General features: G+C 43.3%; 1 protein-coding gene across 1 annotated transcript in view; it reads right to left on the reverse strand.

Moving 5' to 3' along the window:
- The window catches only part of IL1RAPL2 (interleukin 1 receptor accessory protein like 2), a 299,699-nt gene that overhangs the window by 134,686 nt on the left and 150,611 nt on the right, over positions 1–14,402 (reverse strand). Inside the window, exon 5 of the mRNA XM_015408385.1 lies at positions 12,694–12,768. Coding sequence (XP_015263871.1) covers positions 12,694–12,768 — 75 coding nt within the window. The remainder of the gene's footprint in view (positions 1–12,693; positions 12,769–14,402) is intronic.

Raw genomic sequence — 14,402 nt, forward strand, 5'->3', positions numbered from 1 at the left:
AACATATGGTGTGCTCACTCAAAACAGGTGTGTTGTATGTATTTATGATGTTTCTGATACTAGAGGCCTGCTTTCTGCTGAGCTGTCTAAGTTATAGGGGGACATTCATTTCCATTATCCTTGTGTCTAATTCTAATCTGATTCAGGATCTAAATTCGGTTCAACACAATCAACATTAGTGTTGAAAACCAGTGATTTCAATCAAGAATATAGTGGCAAGAAATAAAAATTGATAAGACTTAGCCAGCTGTTCTATTGCTCCCTCTTTAATCTCATAATCATTCATTATTGTCTGCTAAAAAGTCAGATGTCTTGATTTTCAGTTTTAAGATTCCCAAACATTTGGACTAAGCATAAGCCAAAGCTGATAGACCAACATTTCATAACAAAAGATACCGTCATGTTGAGGGATTTTTTTAGTGTATGGGATGCAATACTGTGAAACAAGAGACATTCACCAAACCAATGAAGATGTGGTGTTCTGCAATAAGAAACGGTTCCTTGGAGAAAATCCAAAACCAAAACCCATGTAATAGCTTTTTTAGAGATCAACCAAAGTGACACAAAACAGTGTGCAAGTTTCGAGTACTCCAGAATACTTCATCTGATTGAATGTTAAGAAAACCTAAAAAGAGTGGGAAACAGAAATGCAAATGTTCCAGGTCCTGATCTTAAGGAGTAATGACTTTTATCCCACCAAGGAGCATTTTTGTCAATGGAGAGGACAATTCCCACCTACCTTCTCCTTCTGCAGGCCAAATGCACCCTAAAATTCTGCTCCTGGGAAACAGGGGATTCACAGCCTTGGATTGGGCAGATTCAGAAGTTTCCAGTGGAAAAGGATGAATCAACAATAATCACCCCCCTTCTGTTTCCAGAAACTCTCTGTGGGATCCAACCCTTGGTCCGCATCACATATAATATGGCAAACAGACTTGAATAGGTCAAGTAGTGAAGCCGGTTATCTAGATAACTTGCCTAATTAAAAGCCTGGGTATAAAAGATATATTTTGCCCTGGCACCTAAAAGACAATGAAGTAGATGCTAGGTGATCCTTAAGGAGGAGGGCATTGCAAGGTGAGGTGCCACCACAGAAAATGCCCTGTCTTTAGTTGCCACTTGTCTCATCTCTGATGTCATGGATATAGCAAGACATATAGAAGAATAGTCACTGTTATTCTTGACCAAAAAGATCATAGAGGATGGTGCAGCAAACATAAACAGAGCAAACCAGGATTCTCAAGGAAGCATGCCAAAAAGGGAGTTTAGAAACCCAGAATAGAATAACCTTGAAGAGCAGTGAGAAGACAAAGTAGTAACATAATTATATGGCCTTGTGTAGATTAGAAGCTGTCTAACCCATTATCAATAGATACAATTTACGGAGGCCCAGGTGCAGAGGTGTCTGAGAAACACTAGAATGCCCAACTTCACACAAGTGAAGATATGATTTCAGGATGGAAGTGTTGGTTGAGTGCCAAAAGATAGTCATATGTATGAGAAACTTGTAATCATTATTTTAAATAGACTTTAAGATAAAAAGTAGCAAGAATGAGTGAACTTTTAATATATTTTCTAAGAAGACATTTCAACTATAGATAACCTTGTACAGTGTTTGAAGTTACAACATAACAAGTTAGCCAAGAATGTGCACCCTTATCAAGTGGGACAGTTAGCTATTGTTAGGAGATGATTTTAAAATCCTATAAATAAGGGAAGTTGATCAAGAGCTTCTTCTCAGAAGGGGCTCCTTGTCTGTGACCTGCTTACTTTGGGGGCAAGAAACTTTTATGAACGCATGTAATTGCTCTCCTTTAATTATGTAACAATGATGGATGGATGGTATAATGTTTGGTGGATTAAAACTGTTAAGAACACAATAGTTATGCTTTCATAAAAAGCTCAGAATGGAAGCTAAGATTCTCTGAAAGTGTTTAGTTGTGTATTATACACAAAATGAACCTATAGCATTACTGAGGTGTACCTCTGGCTAGGAGTTAAATGATATGGTACAGGAAAGTAACTAGACGGCAAGCGTTTCTTAAGTGCATGCCTATATCTGAATCTGGTTTGACCAAAGTCATCTGAAACAAGGAGCAATTCTCTGTGACTGATTTCCCACAGCCGCTGCTCTGCGCTCGCTCCTCTCTTTGCCCTGATGGTACGTGTCAATTTCCCACTCGAGCCGTGCGCCCCCATTTTTACCCCCAGCTTTGCCCACTTTTGCACACATCTCTTTGCCCCGATGATACGTGTCAATTTCCCACTCGAAGCCACGTGGCTGCATTTTGACTCGCGGCTTCACCCGATTTTCCCCACGGTTTCGTGATCCTGTTTTTTGAGGATTACAAAACTGTGGGCAAAATCGGGCAAAGCCGCGGGTCAAAATGGCTTCGAGTGGGAAATTGACATGTACCTTCAGGGCAAAGAGAGGAGTGAGCGCAGAGCAGCGGCTGTGGAAAATCAATCCGTGTCATGCCTTAGTTGGGATTTAACCTTTGCAGGGAGCAAACCACTCAGTATATATCATTTTCACATTTTCAAGGATGTGTATTTTATAAGCAGATCTTTGGAAATAATGGTTAGATGCCTCTATAAGGGACATGAATTAGAGTAAAGCCATGTACTGAATAACCACAAGTCTAACTGGCTCCACTCATATACACACAATGGCTCCCATTCCATCATTTCTCTCTGTGTAATAATGGTATAAATGAATACATGCATTGCTTAGTTAGGTATTCTCTGAATAGTTACCCCTGCCCGTGTGACCGGAGCCTCTGAATAGTTATCACTAATTGAGCAAGGATAAGCCACCCAGACAAACTGGCTGGTGTTTTTTGCATAAGCCTCATTCCCAAAAACGGCACCTTACACATGTCATCAATCCCACAATTAAATTAGCAATATGAAGGCTACCACCTTGACATATGAATAGATTGAAAGTATATAGCAACATCCAAAAGGGCAACATCTACATTGCCTGTCTCTACCAAGAGACTGGTGAACCCCCAATTAAGCAAGTTCAAGTGCCAGGCATGGAGAGCCCAAGGGAGGACAGGGGATTGGAACATTGCCCTGGCCATATCCTGCTTCCTAGTCAATTGCTCTGTTGCTGCTTTCCATTGCAATTACTGCCATTTGTAATGTCTTGATTTGTCAGCAGATACAGCTACAATACCTGAGCTGTATTGCCTAATGCGCACAAACACTCCAATGTAGCATAAAGCTTAAGACAATGGGTTGTGAGCCAGAACATTTCTGACCCAAACCTGACCTCAGATGTGAGCTCACTGAGTGGCCTTAGACACACCCTGCCGCAGACATGCCCCCTCCCAGCAAGTGTATTATGTGGATTGATCCCATTGGTTTCTGTCACATGAAAAGCTGTTTATAAATTCCGTAACACTATATTCTTGCTCCTTTTCAAACTTAGACACAAACCCTGGGAAGAGGGTTTCCCATCTGGTATTGATCAAGACTAAGACTGAATTAAACATTCACAAAACCACCTAATTTAAATGTATATCTTGTTTTTTACAAGCTCACACCCATCAATCAAGCAACAGAAGTAAAGTCGAGTATCAGCTAAAAGTTCTCATCAAACCATTACATTTCTAGATTATGCATACTGAATATTTACAAGGAACAGGGAAAGGATGACATGGAGAGGCATGGAGTTACTTTCCAAAATTATCGAAACGCAATGCAGGAAATCTCTGTTTGTGCATGTCCAGTTTGTGAAGAGAGAGAGAGAGAGAGAGAAATGAAGAGGAAAAGCAGAAAGAGAGAGCGGAAGAGAGAGAGAGAGAGAGAGAGAGAGAGAGAGGTGGAAATGCACTAAATAAATTACCTGTCGTTAATTAATTATTCACCCAGCCCTAGTCATTGTCCCTGGATCTGGATCACTGAACTATAATTTGTAGCTTAATCATGGATGGCTGTAATGTATGTAAATTTCATACCTATAAACTATTCAGCTTGGGCAGTGAAGGATGGAAAATGCTTTGAGTTAGCAGTGAATTGGGTGAAGCTTGAGCAGTAAAGCATGCAGCGCCATTTGCAAGCCACATAATTGGAGTCTCTTGTGCCTCACTATTAGACAGGAGCTCTGCTAAAGTCAAACTGATATTTATTTACGCAGTGAAACGCCCGCAGTTGCAATGGGGAGAGGGGAGGAGCAAAACAAAAGAGCCTATATTTTTTAGGAATCAGTTAAGAACTACAGTTTCTAAGAACTCGTACACAGGTACATTATGGTTCATCATGAACTTTTCAAGGACGGAGGTGAGGTACAGAATTGTGCCCAATGGAACAATGGTCCTCCATGTGCAGTGCTTTACCTTTTTTCCAGAAGTGGATGGCAATCTATACAGGGAAATGTAAAGGAATATACCTAAGGACATCACTTAGGCTGAGGCTACACTTGCTCCCTACAGACCCCCAGGGTTTGGGAATGTTTTGTTCTCACCCCTGAACTGTGTCCCAGAGTATAACCGGTTGTTTCATCTCATAACTTTCAAGGGGATCCATTGAGAACCAAAGCTTGCTCCCATTTTCATAGGCCCACTACAGATTCCATCTCTTGGTTGCCCGAGCATCACCCTATGCAAACGATGCAAAACTGAATTATTCAAGAGGGCTTTTCTCACAAGTAGTAGGGTAGCACTGTACAAAATTGTTCACAAAGTTACTTGAATAAAGAATTAGGAACTGTGTTCTGTATAGCCTGCTGTAAGTAGGATCCTACTATGGAATTTTTGCATCGTTTAATGTGTCACATTCATACTTATGTTTTGCTTCAGTTTGGGTTTGTTTGTTTTGGATTTCTGGTTGGTTCTAGACTTCTGCCATTGTTTCATTATTTACTGAATGCCCCATTCTGTTGACTGTATTGACTCACTCTGTGTAATTCACCTTGAGTCTCTATGAGAAAGGCAGACTATAAATAATGTTAAAAAAAACCACGGCCACGCTGGCATATAACAAAAGGCTCAAGCAAACCAGAGGAATATCTTGTCTTTATGTTGATCTGTAAAATGCATATTGCAGACTGGTTGCTGTATGTGAGTGGGTGGTTAGTTATTTTTTTAGATATGTTTATATACCACCTTTCTGACATTGCGTTCAAGGCAGTCTGCAGCTCATACAGTAGGATATACACAGCGTGATACTCACCGCACCAATGGAAAAGGGGATAGAAAGGGAAAATGAAAACAAATTTAGGCACTAGGTAACCCTGATGCTGGGAAAGATTGAAGGTCAAAGAAGACGGGGACGGCAAAGGATGAGATGGTTAGACAGTGTCATCGATGCAACGAACATGAAATTGAGCCAACTTCAGAAGACGGCGGAAGACAGGAGGGCCTGGCAGGATCTGGTCCATGGGGTTGCGAAGAGTCGGACTCGACTGTGCGACTGAACAACAAAAACACCTCCTAGGATTCATCTTTTCTCTTTCACCAAGCTAATAAGAGAGTAGGGAACTGGTTTTGTAAAGCAAAGCTAAATGGATTTTAAACCCCCTCCCTTTGCTGTATGGCCTCAATGCAAACTGAGGCTGCAGGACCCTGCGATTTGCATCTTATGGACAGATCTTTCTCTTGTCCATTTGAACCCAAAAAGTGCCAAGCCCCACTCCACCCCCAGATGTTCCAGGAACAAAATTTTCTCACTGGGCTCAATGCGCTGCAACAGGAGGGAGGAATTGGTAGAAATCACTGGTCCTTTCTCCCAAAACTTCAATCTTTCTCTTGTCCATTTGAACCCAAAACCCAAAACGTGCCAAGCCCCACTCCACCCCCAGATGTCCCAGGAACAAAATTTCCTCACTGGGCTCAATGCAATGCAGCAGGAGGGAGGAATTGGTAGAAATCACTGGTCTTTTCTCCCAAAACTTCAGTGGCCTTAAGTACTTGGAACTCCACAGTTCAACACATACATTTCCCCCCATTTAGTTTCTGGCTATTACATCCCATTCTTCCAAGGTACGCAGAGTGCCTGATCTCTACAACAACCCTATGAGGTAGGTGAAGCCAAAATACAGCTACTGTTTCAAGGTCACATTTCCCCTCTCTCTTCCCCTCAACAAACAGTCTACTAAACTTATAGCTGTGCACTAGTGGCACCTTTCCCAGGCCTTCAGGATAATCAGCACTCCCCCTGGACTTTTGTTTCACCTAGTCTCCCCTTCTGGGTGCCTAGTGTTAAAACAAAAACTAAACAAGGTGCAGAAGGTGTACTGTATTGACTTCATAACTCCACCAGTAATTTCAAATTTTGTTTCTGTCTTGACTCTAATTGGCCCTTCCTGGCAACTAACCCCCCCCCTTCTATATGTAATGGTTGAGGGAATTCTGTTTCACTGTATCTGAAGAAGTGTGCTTGCACACAAAAGCTTATCCCTTGAATAAAACTTTGTTGGTCTTAAAGGTGCCACTGGGATCAAACTTTGTTCTACAGTTAATCTTTGATAGCCAACTATGGGAGAAAATGGCATGATGCACAATCCTGACCTTTATCAATACTGTATATTTTGATTGGCTGTCCCATTCTTCCACTTCTCACCCATTTAGCAAAGCTGTAAACAAGGGGAAATGCTGAATGGCACAGCCAGCAAATTGCAGAATGCTGAAAAGGTCAAAATAGCAGAGCAGAATGTTACTATCCTGTAATTTACAGAGTATATGAGCCATTCACATTCTAATAACTCATTCTCGTGACAAGCCTAGTGAAAAGAACATAAAAGTCTCAGTGTGAATCCATTTCAGAAACTGGGATAGATATATTGAGGGATGGGAAATTGCTGCTAAGTTACCTCACTTTTAATTTATATTTCTCCTGTTGTACATAAATGGAAGATTCTTCACTCCCCAACACAGAATCTAAAAAAGGCTGGTAAGTTTTCAAAACCCAATCAAAATAAAATAAGGCTTTCATAACCAATATTATCTCCTTTTTGCTGCATTTGTGGAAATAAGTTGAATTGCAAATCGTTCACATGCATTTATTACTGGATAACAGAAGAATCTTTCACTATTAGTGAGGACGCTTTTTCCTTTCACCATACTCCATTTCTCTGTCTTTCAAATCAGGTCCATCTCTGTTATTATCTGCTGGGACCCATTCATGCTGCCCTCAAATGAAAAGGGGGAAGGGGAGTAAGAGCTGTGTCACCAATAACTGATGAGGCATGGACACTGCCCAGTACAGGAGGTGCGTCTCATATTCCAGACAATTTCTATAGATGTTTCACCTGAAAAGAACACTCTGAATGCACTTCAGATTTGATTTTAGATGAACTTCAATGGCCTGTGCAGAATATCTTGGGAAACCTGACTAATCTTGTTGAATGCCCTTAAAATGTATGCAGATTCTCTCCCCCCCCCGAGCATAGCATCTCCAAAGTTGTTGAGAACTTCACTCTAATTGGTAGCATATCTCGACTCAGTCTACAGTTTACATGAAAGCATGGGAAGAGCAGAACAACATATGAGATCTGCACTAATCCATGGCCTCTTTCCTTATGTAGTTAACTTCTGGCGAGAGATAACTTAATGTCTGGCCCACATAAGCAATAAAAAACAGTGGGGGCAGAGAAGTTTGCACCACCATTTATTTGGAAGATTAGACTTGACACAGATATGAGTTTTTTTAAAAAAAATATTCTCGATGTCTTGATGAAGCTTTGAAGTATATGTTGTGGGCGTGCATAAATCAATGATCTATTTGGGGGGGGGACACCCTAACCAGTGATGCATTAACTAGTTGCTTTGGCTTCCACGGTCATCAGAAACTACATTAGAAACAGATGAAGGAAGAGGCCAGAACATCTTATATAAGTCAAGTAGGGTTGTCAAGTCGAAAATCGTCGGGTGCAGGGGACTCCCGTCCGGCGTCCTATGAGTTTCCCGGTGTACATAGAGTTTCCCCCTCGATGGTCGTGGCCCCGCCCCCAGCGTGCCCGGCGTCATAATGTCACTTTCTGGTGACGCACATGACGGGGTGGGGTTCCCCCCGGGGCCCCATCCGCCAGCGGCGGGGAACGAGTCTCTGGGGTGGGGGTTTCCCTGCCCCCCAGGGGGACTTGGCAGCCCTAAAGTCAAGCTAAGCCTATCTCTGTTATGATGGCCATTTATTTACACAGAGATAGCTCTTTTAATAAAATCAGTAACCTAATAAAGCAACAATGTCTCCCAAGCTCTTTAGTTAAGCATGCTTCGCTTAGAGTAGTATTCGCACATTTAAGAAGTTACAACTATATCAGGGCCTGCATAGTGCTTCCTTTTTATCAACTTCAACAGGATGTGCAAAAATCCAAGCATCCATTAAAGCCCATCCAACTGGGCCTGGCTGTTGCCTGTTGGGCTGATGGAGAGAGCACAAGGTATGGCTACCCTCTGACCAGGAGTGCAGCTATGTAGGGCCTGACCACTGTTTGGTTTCGTGCCATTAAACCATACTTTGTTCCTTTCACAGCTCAGAGCCCTCAGCTGTCTTGGGCCCTGGCCACACGTGCCAGGAAACGCGGGGGGGGGGAGGCGTGGTTATTTGCACCGTCGCATTCTAATCCGCCATTAGGCGATCAGATGTGACGGCGGCACACCGGGGTTTCCTCTGTTGGCGTGCGCAGCAAAGAGGACGACCCGTGGGAATAGCCGCGTGCTGGCACGATCACAGGAGTCCGGATGCAGCCCGTGGCAAACCATTTGCCAGTAGGTTGTTTCAGGTACGCATCTTCGGCGGCATGCCACTGATTGGCCAAGGGTGCGCTACGCCTCCCAGATGTTCTGGTGTGATCACACCCAGAAAATCCACCCGCCTATTGTGCCTTCTGCGGGGCAAATGCTCTGTGTGAACGGGGCCTTGCAGCACTTTCAGTCAGTGGCAATAATTTCCAGATACTTTGCTAGCTCTGAAACGCAACCTGGGAGGAAGAGATGAAGGGGAGAAGCAGAACATATCCCTCCTCTAAGGGCTATATTCAGGTTGTCCATGTCTCCTTCTGGGCACTCTGGCTCCTAGAAAACCTTGCTGCCTCCAGAGTCTTGCGGACTTCCTTCCTGCCTTTTATCCTGTTTGACATGGAACCAGAGCTTTAGGACTAAGCAAAGCCGTCAAAGATCAATGCTTTAATTTAAACTCTTTAAGGATACCTCAGTTACCCAGCTAATAACTAGCAGGCAGGCTACACATGCTAAGCCCAAATAAATTTTAGCAAGGGAGCAGCAACACATTATTGAAAGAAAATGCCCAGTGTAAGTTCAGAGTTGTAAAGTGGGTTGGCAGAGTTTGAAAGTTCATGACGACTTGGTAGGGTTGCCAGCTCTGGGCTGGGAAATGCCTGAAGATTTGAGAGGGGACCTCAGCAGGGTACAGTGCCATAGAGCAAAGCAGCTATTTTATCCAGAACTGATCTCTGTAACCTGGAGATCAGTTGTAATTTGGGGAGATCTACAGCCACCACACTGGCAACCCTGTGACTTGGAAATAGTACTGGTGAGATAATGGAGTAGGAACAGGGGAATGGGGAAATGGAGGAGGAGGCTCAAGGATTCTGCTGTTTACAGACATCATTGTAGAACTGTATATTGCCAAATTCCTTCACAGAAGGTTCCTAACATATGGAGTATGATCCAGGACCTGGGATCACCCATAGGCATATTAAGGTGACAGGGAAAGCTCCACAGGAAGATGGCTTGGTATCAGCCACAATGACTTGGGAACTGCTCAGATCAAAAGAGGTTCAAGGAGCAAGAAAGAGTAACAATCCCCTCTCATCCGATCATAGCAATGTAACCATGTGCTACTAGACGCAGCCCGATATTGCATTTGCTGAGGAGGGCAGATGATTGTACTTCTGGATGGACACAGCCAGGTGAAATTGTGTAAGACTGCATTTAAAATGAAATTTGCTTTCCAGATCAATAGGACCATTTGATACTCTCTGCCATCAAATATGGCAACTAAATCTTAGCCAGAAAAACAACAAACAAGCAAGCCACAGAGTAAACCACCAGCAGAAGACAAAAATACCAGCAGACATTAAACTTGCTAGTTACAAGCTTGGTTCAGGGATGAAAGAACTGGAAATGTAAGTTTACTTTGCGCAGGGATGTTGCAATTGTTGGAGAAGCGACAGCCTGGTAAGAGTCTGATCACTCTAAATATTGCGCCAGGAGTAGTTTAGTCCACTTGTACCCTAGGGGGAGCTGTGGAGCATTCTCTAGTGTTCAGGGTTTATTGAATGTTTTTCTTTTGCAGTTCAGCCCACCCCGTGTGGTTTCTCTCTCTGCTGTGTGCTAGTATGTGTTAGCGCCTGTGCTCTGAAGGCCCCACTGTTCTATTCGTGGCCTGCAGTCAGTTATTCTCTTTCCACAAAATCCTGTTGCAGTACATTCTATGAAAGCAAACTCCAAAATGTGGATTGGATTATTCCTAGAGCGGTGCTAACAGCAACCGATATAGAAGTAGTCCATTGCTCTGGTTTGTGCCTAGAAGCACTTTCCATATTGTTCCACCGAGGCCTTGGGAAGAATCGTCCTGACTGCTGCTAATGGCATTCCATCAGTCAGACAAAGCAAAATGAATTTGTGGTAATGTGCCTACTGCCCAAGGACTATGAAATAGTCTCAAAATAAAATTAATTCTATAGGTCAGAATTTCTGAATGAGAGATCATTAAATAACTCTCAGTCTCTCTCTTCTGGAGATTAATTCATTGGCTGTCAAAGCAAAGCATCTAGGAAGTCAATATAATTGGGAGTATCCCCATTTTACTTTCCCCAACTTCTTATTCTCTTGGCCATCAGATTCTAAATTTCTTGCACTAGGGAGGTGGCGAAAAAGAGAAAGCGAGAAAACAAATGGATAGCAGCGCCTGCATTCAGTTTCTGTCTCAGTTTGACAGGACTGTTTTGATCTTTGTCATTTTACAAAAGAATGGAAGAGAAAGGCATCTTAAGAAGAACAAAGCCTGCTTTGGGTGTTACTTTAAACCTGCAATTAGGTCACATTAAAAGTAGCTAGATTTACTGAAGAGCTTGGTTGCTCCTTAAATTCTCCATAAATGCTGCTTTGCGTGTTGATTGGATTCATAACACAGGAAACAGAGATAGTGGCTATTTTTTCTGAACCAAAAAAAAAGAAAGAAGATGCCTATTTCCTTAAAAATCGGTTTGGCCATAGAAAGTTAAAAACATGGTTGAAGGACAGAAAAAGAGATAATAGCTTGTGTACATATATGCATTTATGTCTTGTGCAATTGCAGTTCTATCTGAATTTCCATATCAATGATAGCAGGTGTAGTGGAATGACTAAGAGTGTGACACCATAGGCTGTTAATAGAGCTGAGCTAAAACTATTCACTACTATTTTGGGCGAGGATCAGAAAGCATCTCTCACATTCGGTGTGCTTTTTCAGCACATGTTCCTAATATACATTGTTTGGATGCTGTTATCCTCAGCACTATTTTTCTTCCCCTCCTTTGCCCTTAAAGTCCTAGGCCTTGTTTCCCCACATTAAGCCTACGGGCAGAGGCAATCGGCAGTCAGCTAAATTGCAGTGCAACATCTGACCTGATGATAGCATGAATGCTTGTAGATAAAACCAAGTGAGTTATTACAGTCACTCAGATTCAGTGGCCAATGACATTAAGTAACAAGGAGGAGAAGGACGATGGCACAAAGCATCTAGTTGGAGGGTGGAGCATGAAACAACAGCAAAACACCACAAATGCTTGGTGGGGTATTTTTTTCACCATTCTTTTTGACTGCATTAAATGCGATCCCTTGGAACTAAATATCTAAAACAGAGAATATTTAGGCACAGCTACAGTTAACACACAACTCAGATCTGCACAGTTTCCAGATTGGGAAGAGAAAATGGACCTGGAGCAAGCCAATCTGATCAGGTCTTGTGGCACTGTAATCCAGCACTGCTGGGCCACTAAACTCAGCATCACCAACAGTGGGCTCACCCATTTTTTCCTCCTCCACACTGGCGGCAGCATGGGAAGAAGCAACTGGTGAGCTGGCGCTGGTCATCACTGCTGCCAAAGGATCTGAGCCAAGAGGCCAGGAGCATTGGCAGAAATGCTGGGACTTTGCTCTGGTAGCTCCTGGCCCCCAATGACCCATCCGGGAACATCCCTGTAAGGTAAATGGCCAGTCTGCCCATGATTCTGATCCCCCACCCCTGGCCATGCAGAATAATCTGCCAAGGGCTTGACAAATCTTCCCATTTTTGCAATCCCAGGCAGGAAGCCAACATTTACTAACTCAGCACGGGTCACCATATATAATCGACAGGTTCGTCCTGGCACAAATTGTGCATGCCTGATTTAATTCATACTACTGTTTGTCGAAGGAAGTAGGACTCTTTCACCGTATCTTTGGATGAATGAAAAACTGATTGTTCTTGGCACGTATGAATCCATCCTTCATCTCCTGCAGCACACCACAGCCCCTTCCTACCAAACGGCCAATGAAAGCAATTAGCACTATTCCTCCACAATGCCATACAAACTCTCCTTTAAAAGGCTGCTGCAATAAATTCTGCCACTACCAACGAGAAGCTGCAAATTGATTTGCATGTAGTAACACTGGCAATAAACCTTTCTTGCCACATTCAATCTCGCCCATCTGTTAACCAGAGAGAAAGTTTAGGATCTATTATTCCCAGAAAGGAACTTACCCAGCTGGACATCTATAACACTCGTCTGGTTCTCCGTCGGGTACAAAGGCTGTGGAGGTCTTTTCGTGACTAACGCTAGAAAAGAAAAATGAGACAAAAAGAGGAATGGGTAAAAAAAAAAAGCTGAGACAAATTGTAGGATAAGGAAGGTGCCCGTCAGGCAAATGACTGAATGTCTGTAGACATGACGGGGCACAAACATTGATGATAATGATTCGGGAGGTAGCAACTTGCAGGATCGAGTCTTCAGGCAGCTTTGGCCCTCAGGGTAGGCAACTGGCTGTCCAAGGACTAAGTTGGGCTCTCAGAGCAATTCTGACTGGCCCCTGGCTGCCTGTCCAAAGGTGTGCTAAACAATTTTGCCCACAGTTTCACTAATAAGAGATATGTTTTCAGTTTGTGAGCAACAGAGACATATTTCTGGGTCTTGGCCTTCCATCTAACTTGGCCTGGAGCAGCTGGCCATATCTACTATATAGTAAACAAAACCAGGCCAATTCTGTAGTTATATTTTAAATTAGGATTAAATGAAGGGACTGGACTTTTGCCGGCTTTTTAGAAACGCTGTTGGATAAAGGCATCCGTTACAAATATCAAGCCAAAAAAATTGTTTATTCAGGCTAAAGGCATGAAATCCTAATAATATACTCCAGGCATGAAATCCTAATAACATACTCCAACTGTCCATGTTTTCTAGGCACTGTCCCAACTTTCTGATACTGTGAAATCATTGTTCCTATCTTTTTCCTACTGGTTGGTTCACCTACACTGTTCCTCCAACAAAACAGCTTACCCATTTGCAGAAGAGGGGCTGATGAGTTCTCCCTTTCACTTCAGACCCCCACTTTGTCCCCCATGCTGTTCTTGAGGGTCTGATGACTCTCCCAGGAACGACTTTTGGAGGTTGCAAGAAGAGGAGGGTCACAGGAAAGTCTTGCTCCACAAAGTGAACCAATGGCTGAATACATGCCATGTTTGCCTTGCTATGTGTTTTAGGAAGAGTTGCTAAATTGTTGTTCTTTAGCTCCTTCCCCATATCTGATTAGCATATCTGAATGGGGAGTGAATGCATCTTGTTTGTAATGTGCATGCACATTGATGCCTGCACTTGTACACTAATGGTGTCACACATAGCCTGCAACTGCTGAGGCATATTTTGAACTGTTGATAATCCATTGTGGGACAACTGTGCTATGCTAGTGTACCTGTAAGGAGAAGAACAACCATTCAACCTTTTGACCTTTAAGGCCCTTAGCGGTCAGGGACCTACATATCTTTGGGACCACCTCTCCCAGTATGCCCCGGAAGAGCATTACGCCCAGGAAATAAGAACTTGCTGGTGGCCCCCGGCCCAAGAGAGGTCCGGCTGTCCTCGACCAGGGCCACAGCCTTCTCAGCCCTGGCCCCTGCCTGGTGGAACGCTCTGCCGGAAGACATCCGTGCCCTGCGGGAGCTGTTACCTTTCCACAGGGCATGTAAGGCAGAGATGTTCTGCCGGGCTTTTGGCTGAGGACAGCGGTGGGACTTTTTCTGGCACTCTCATGTGGTTCCTCATTCCTCATAGCCCCTCCCCCCCAGGGAGGCTGGGGACTTAGGATTTCCCACCATCTTTACTGTATATATACTGTTTTTATTTACTGTTATTTATTGGACTGTTTTTAATGTAGCTGTATGTGACTATATAATATTGTTGTGAGCCGTCCGGAGCC

Source organism: Gekko japonicus, unplaced genomic scaffold, assembly GCF_001447785.1.
Source record: "Gekko japonicus isolate JY-2015 unplaced genomic scaffold, Gekko_japonicus_V1.1 scaffold643, whole genome shotgun sequence".
Classification (NCBI taxonomy): Eukaryota; Metazoa; Chordata; class Lepidosauria; order Squamata; family Gekkonidae; genus Gekko; species Gekko japonicus.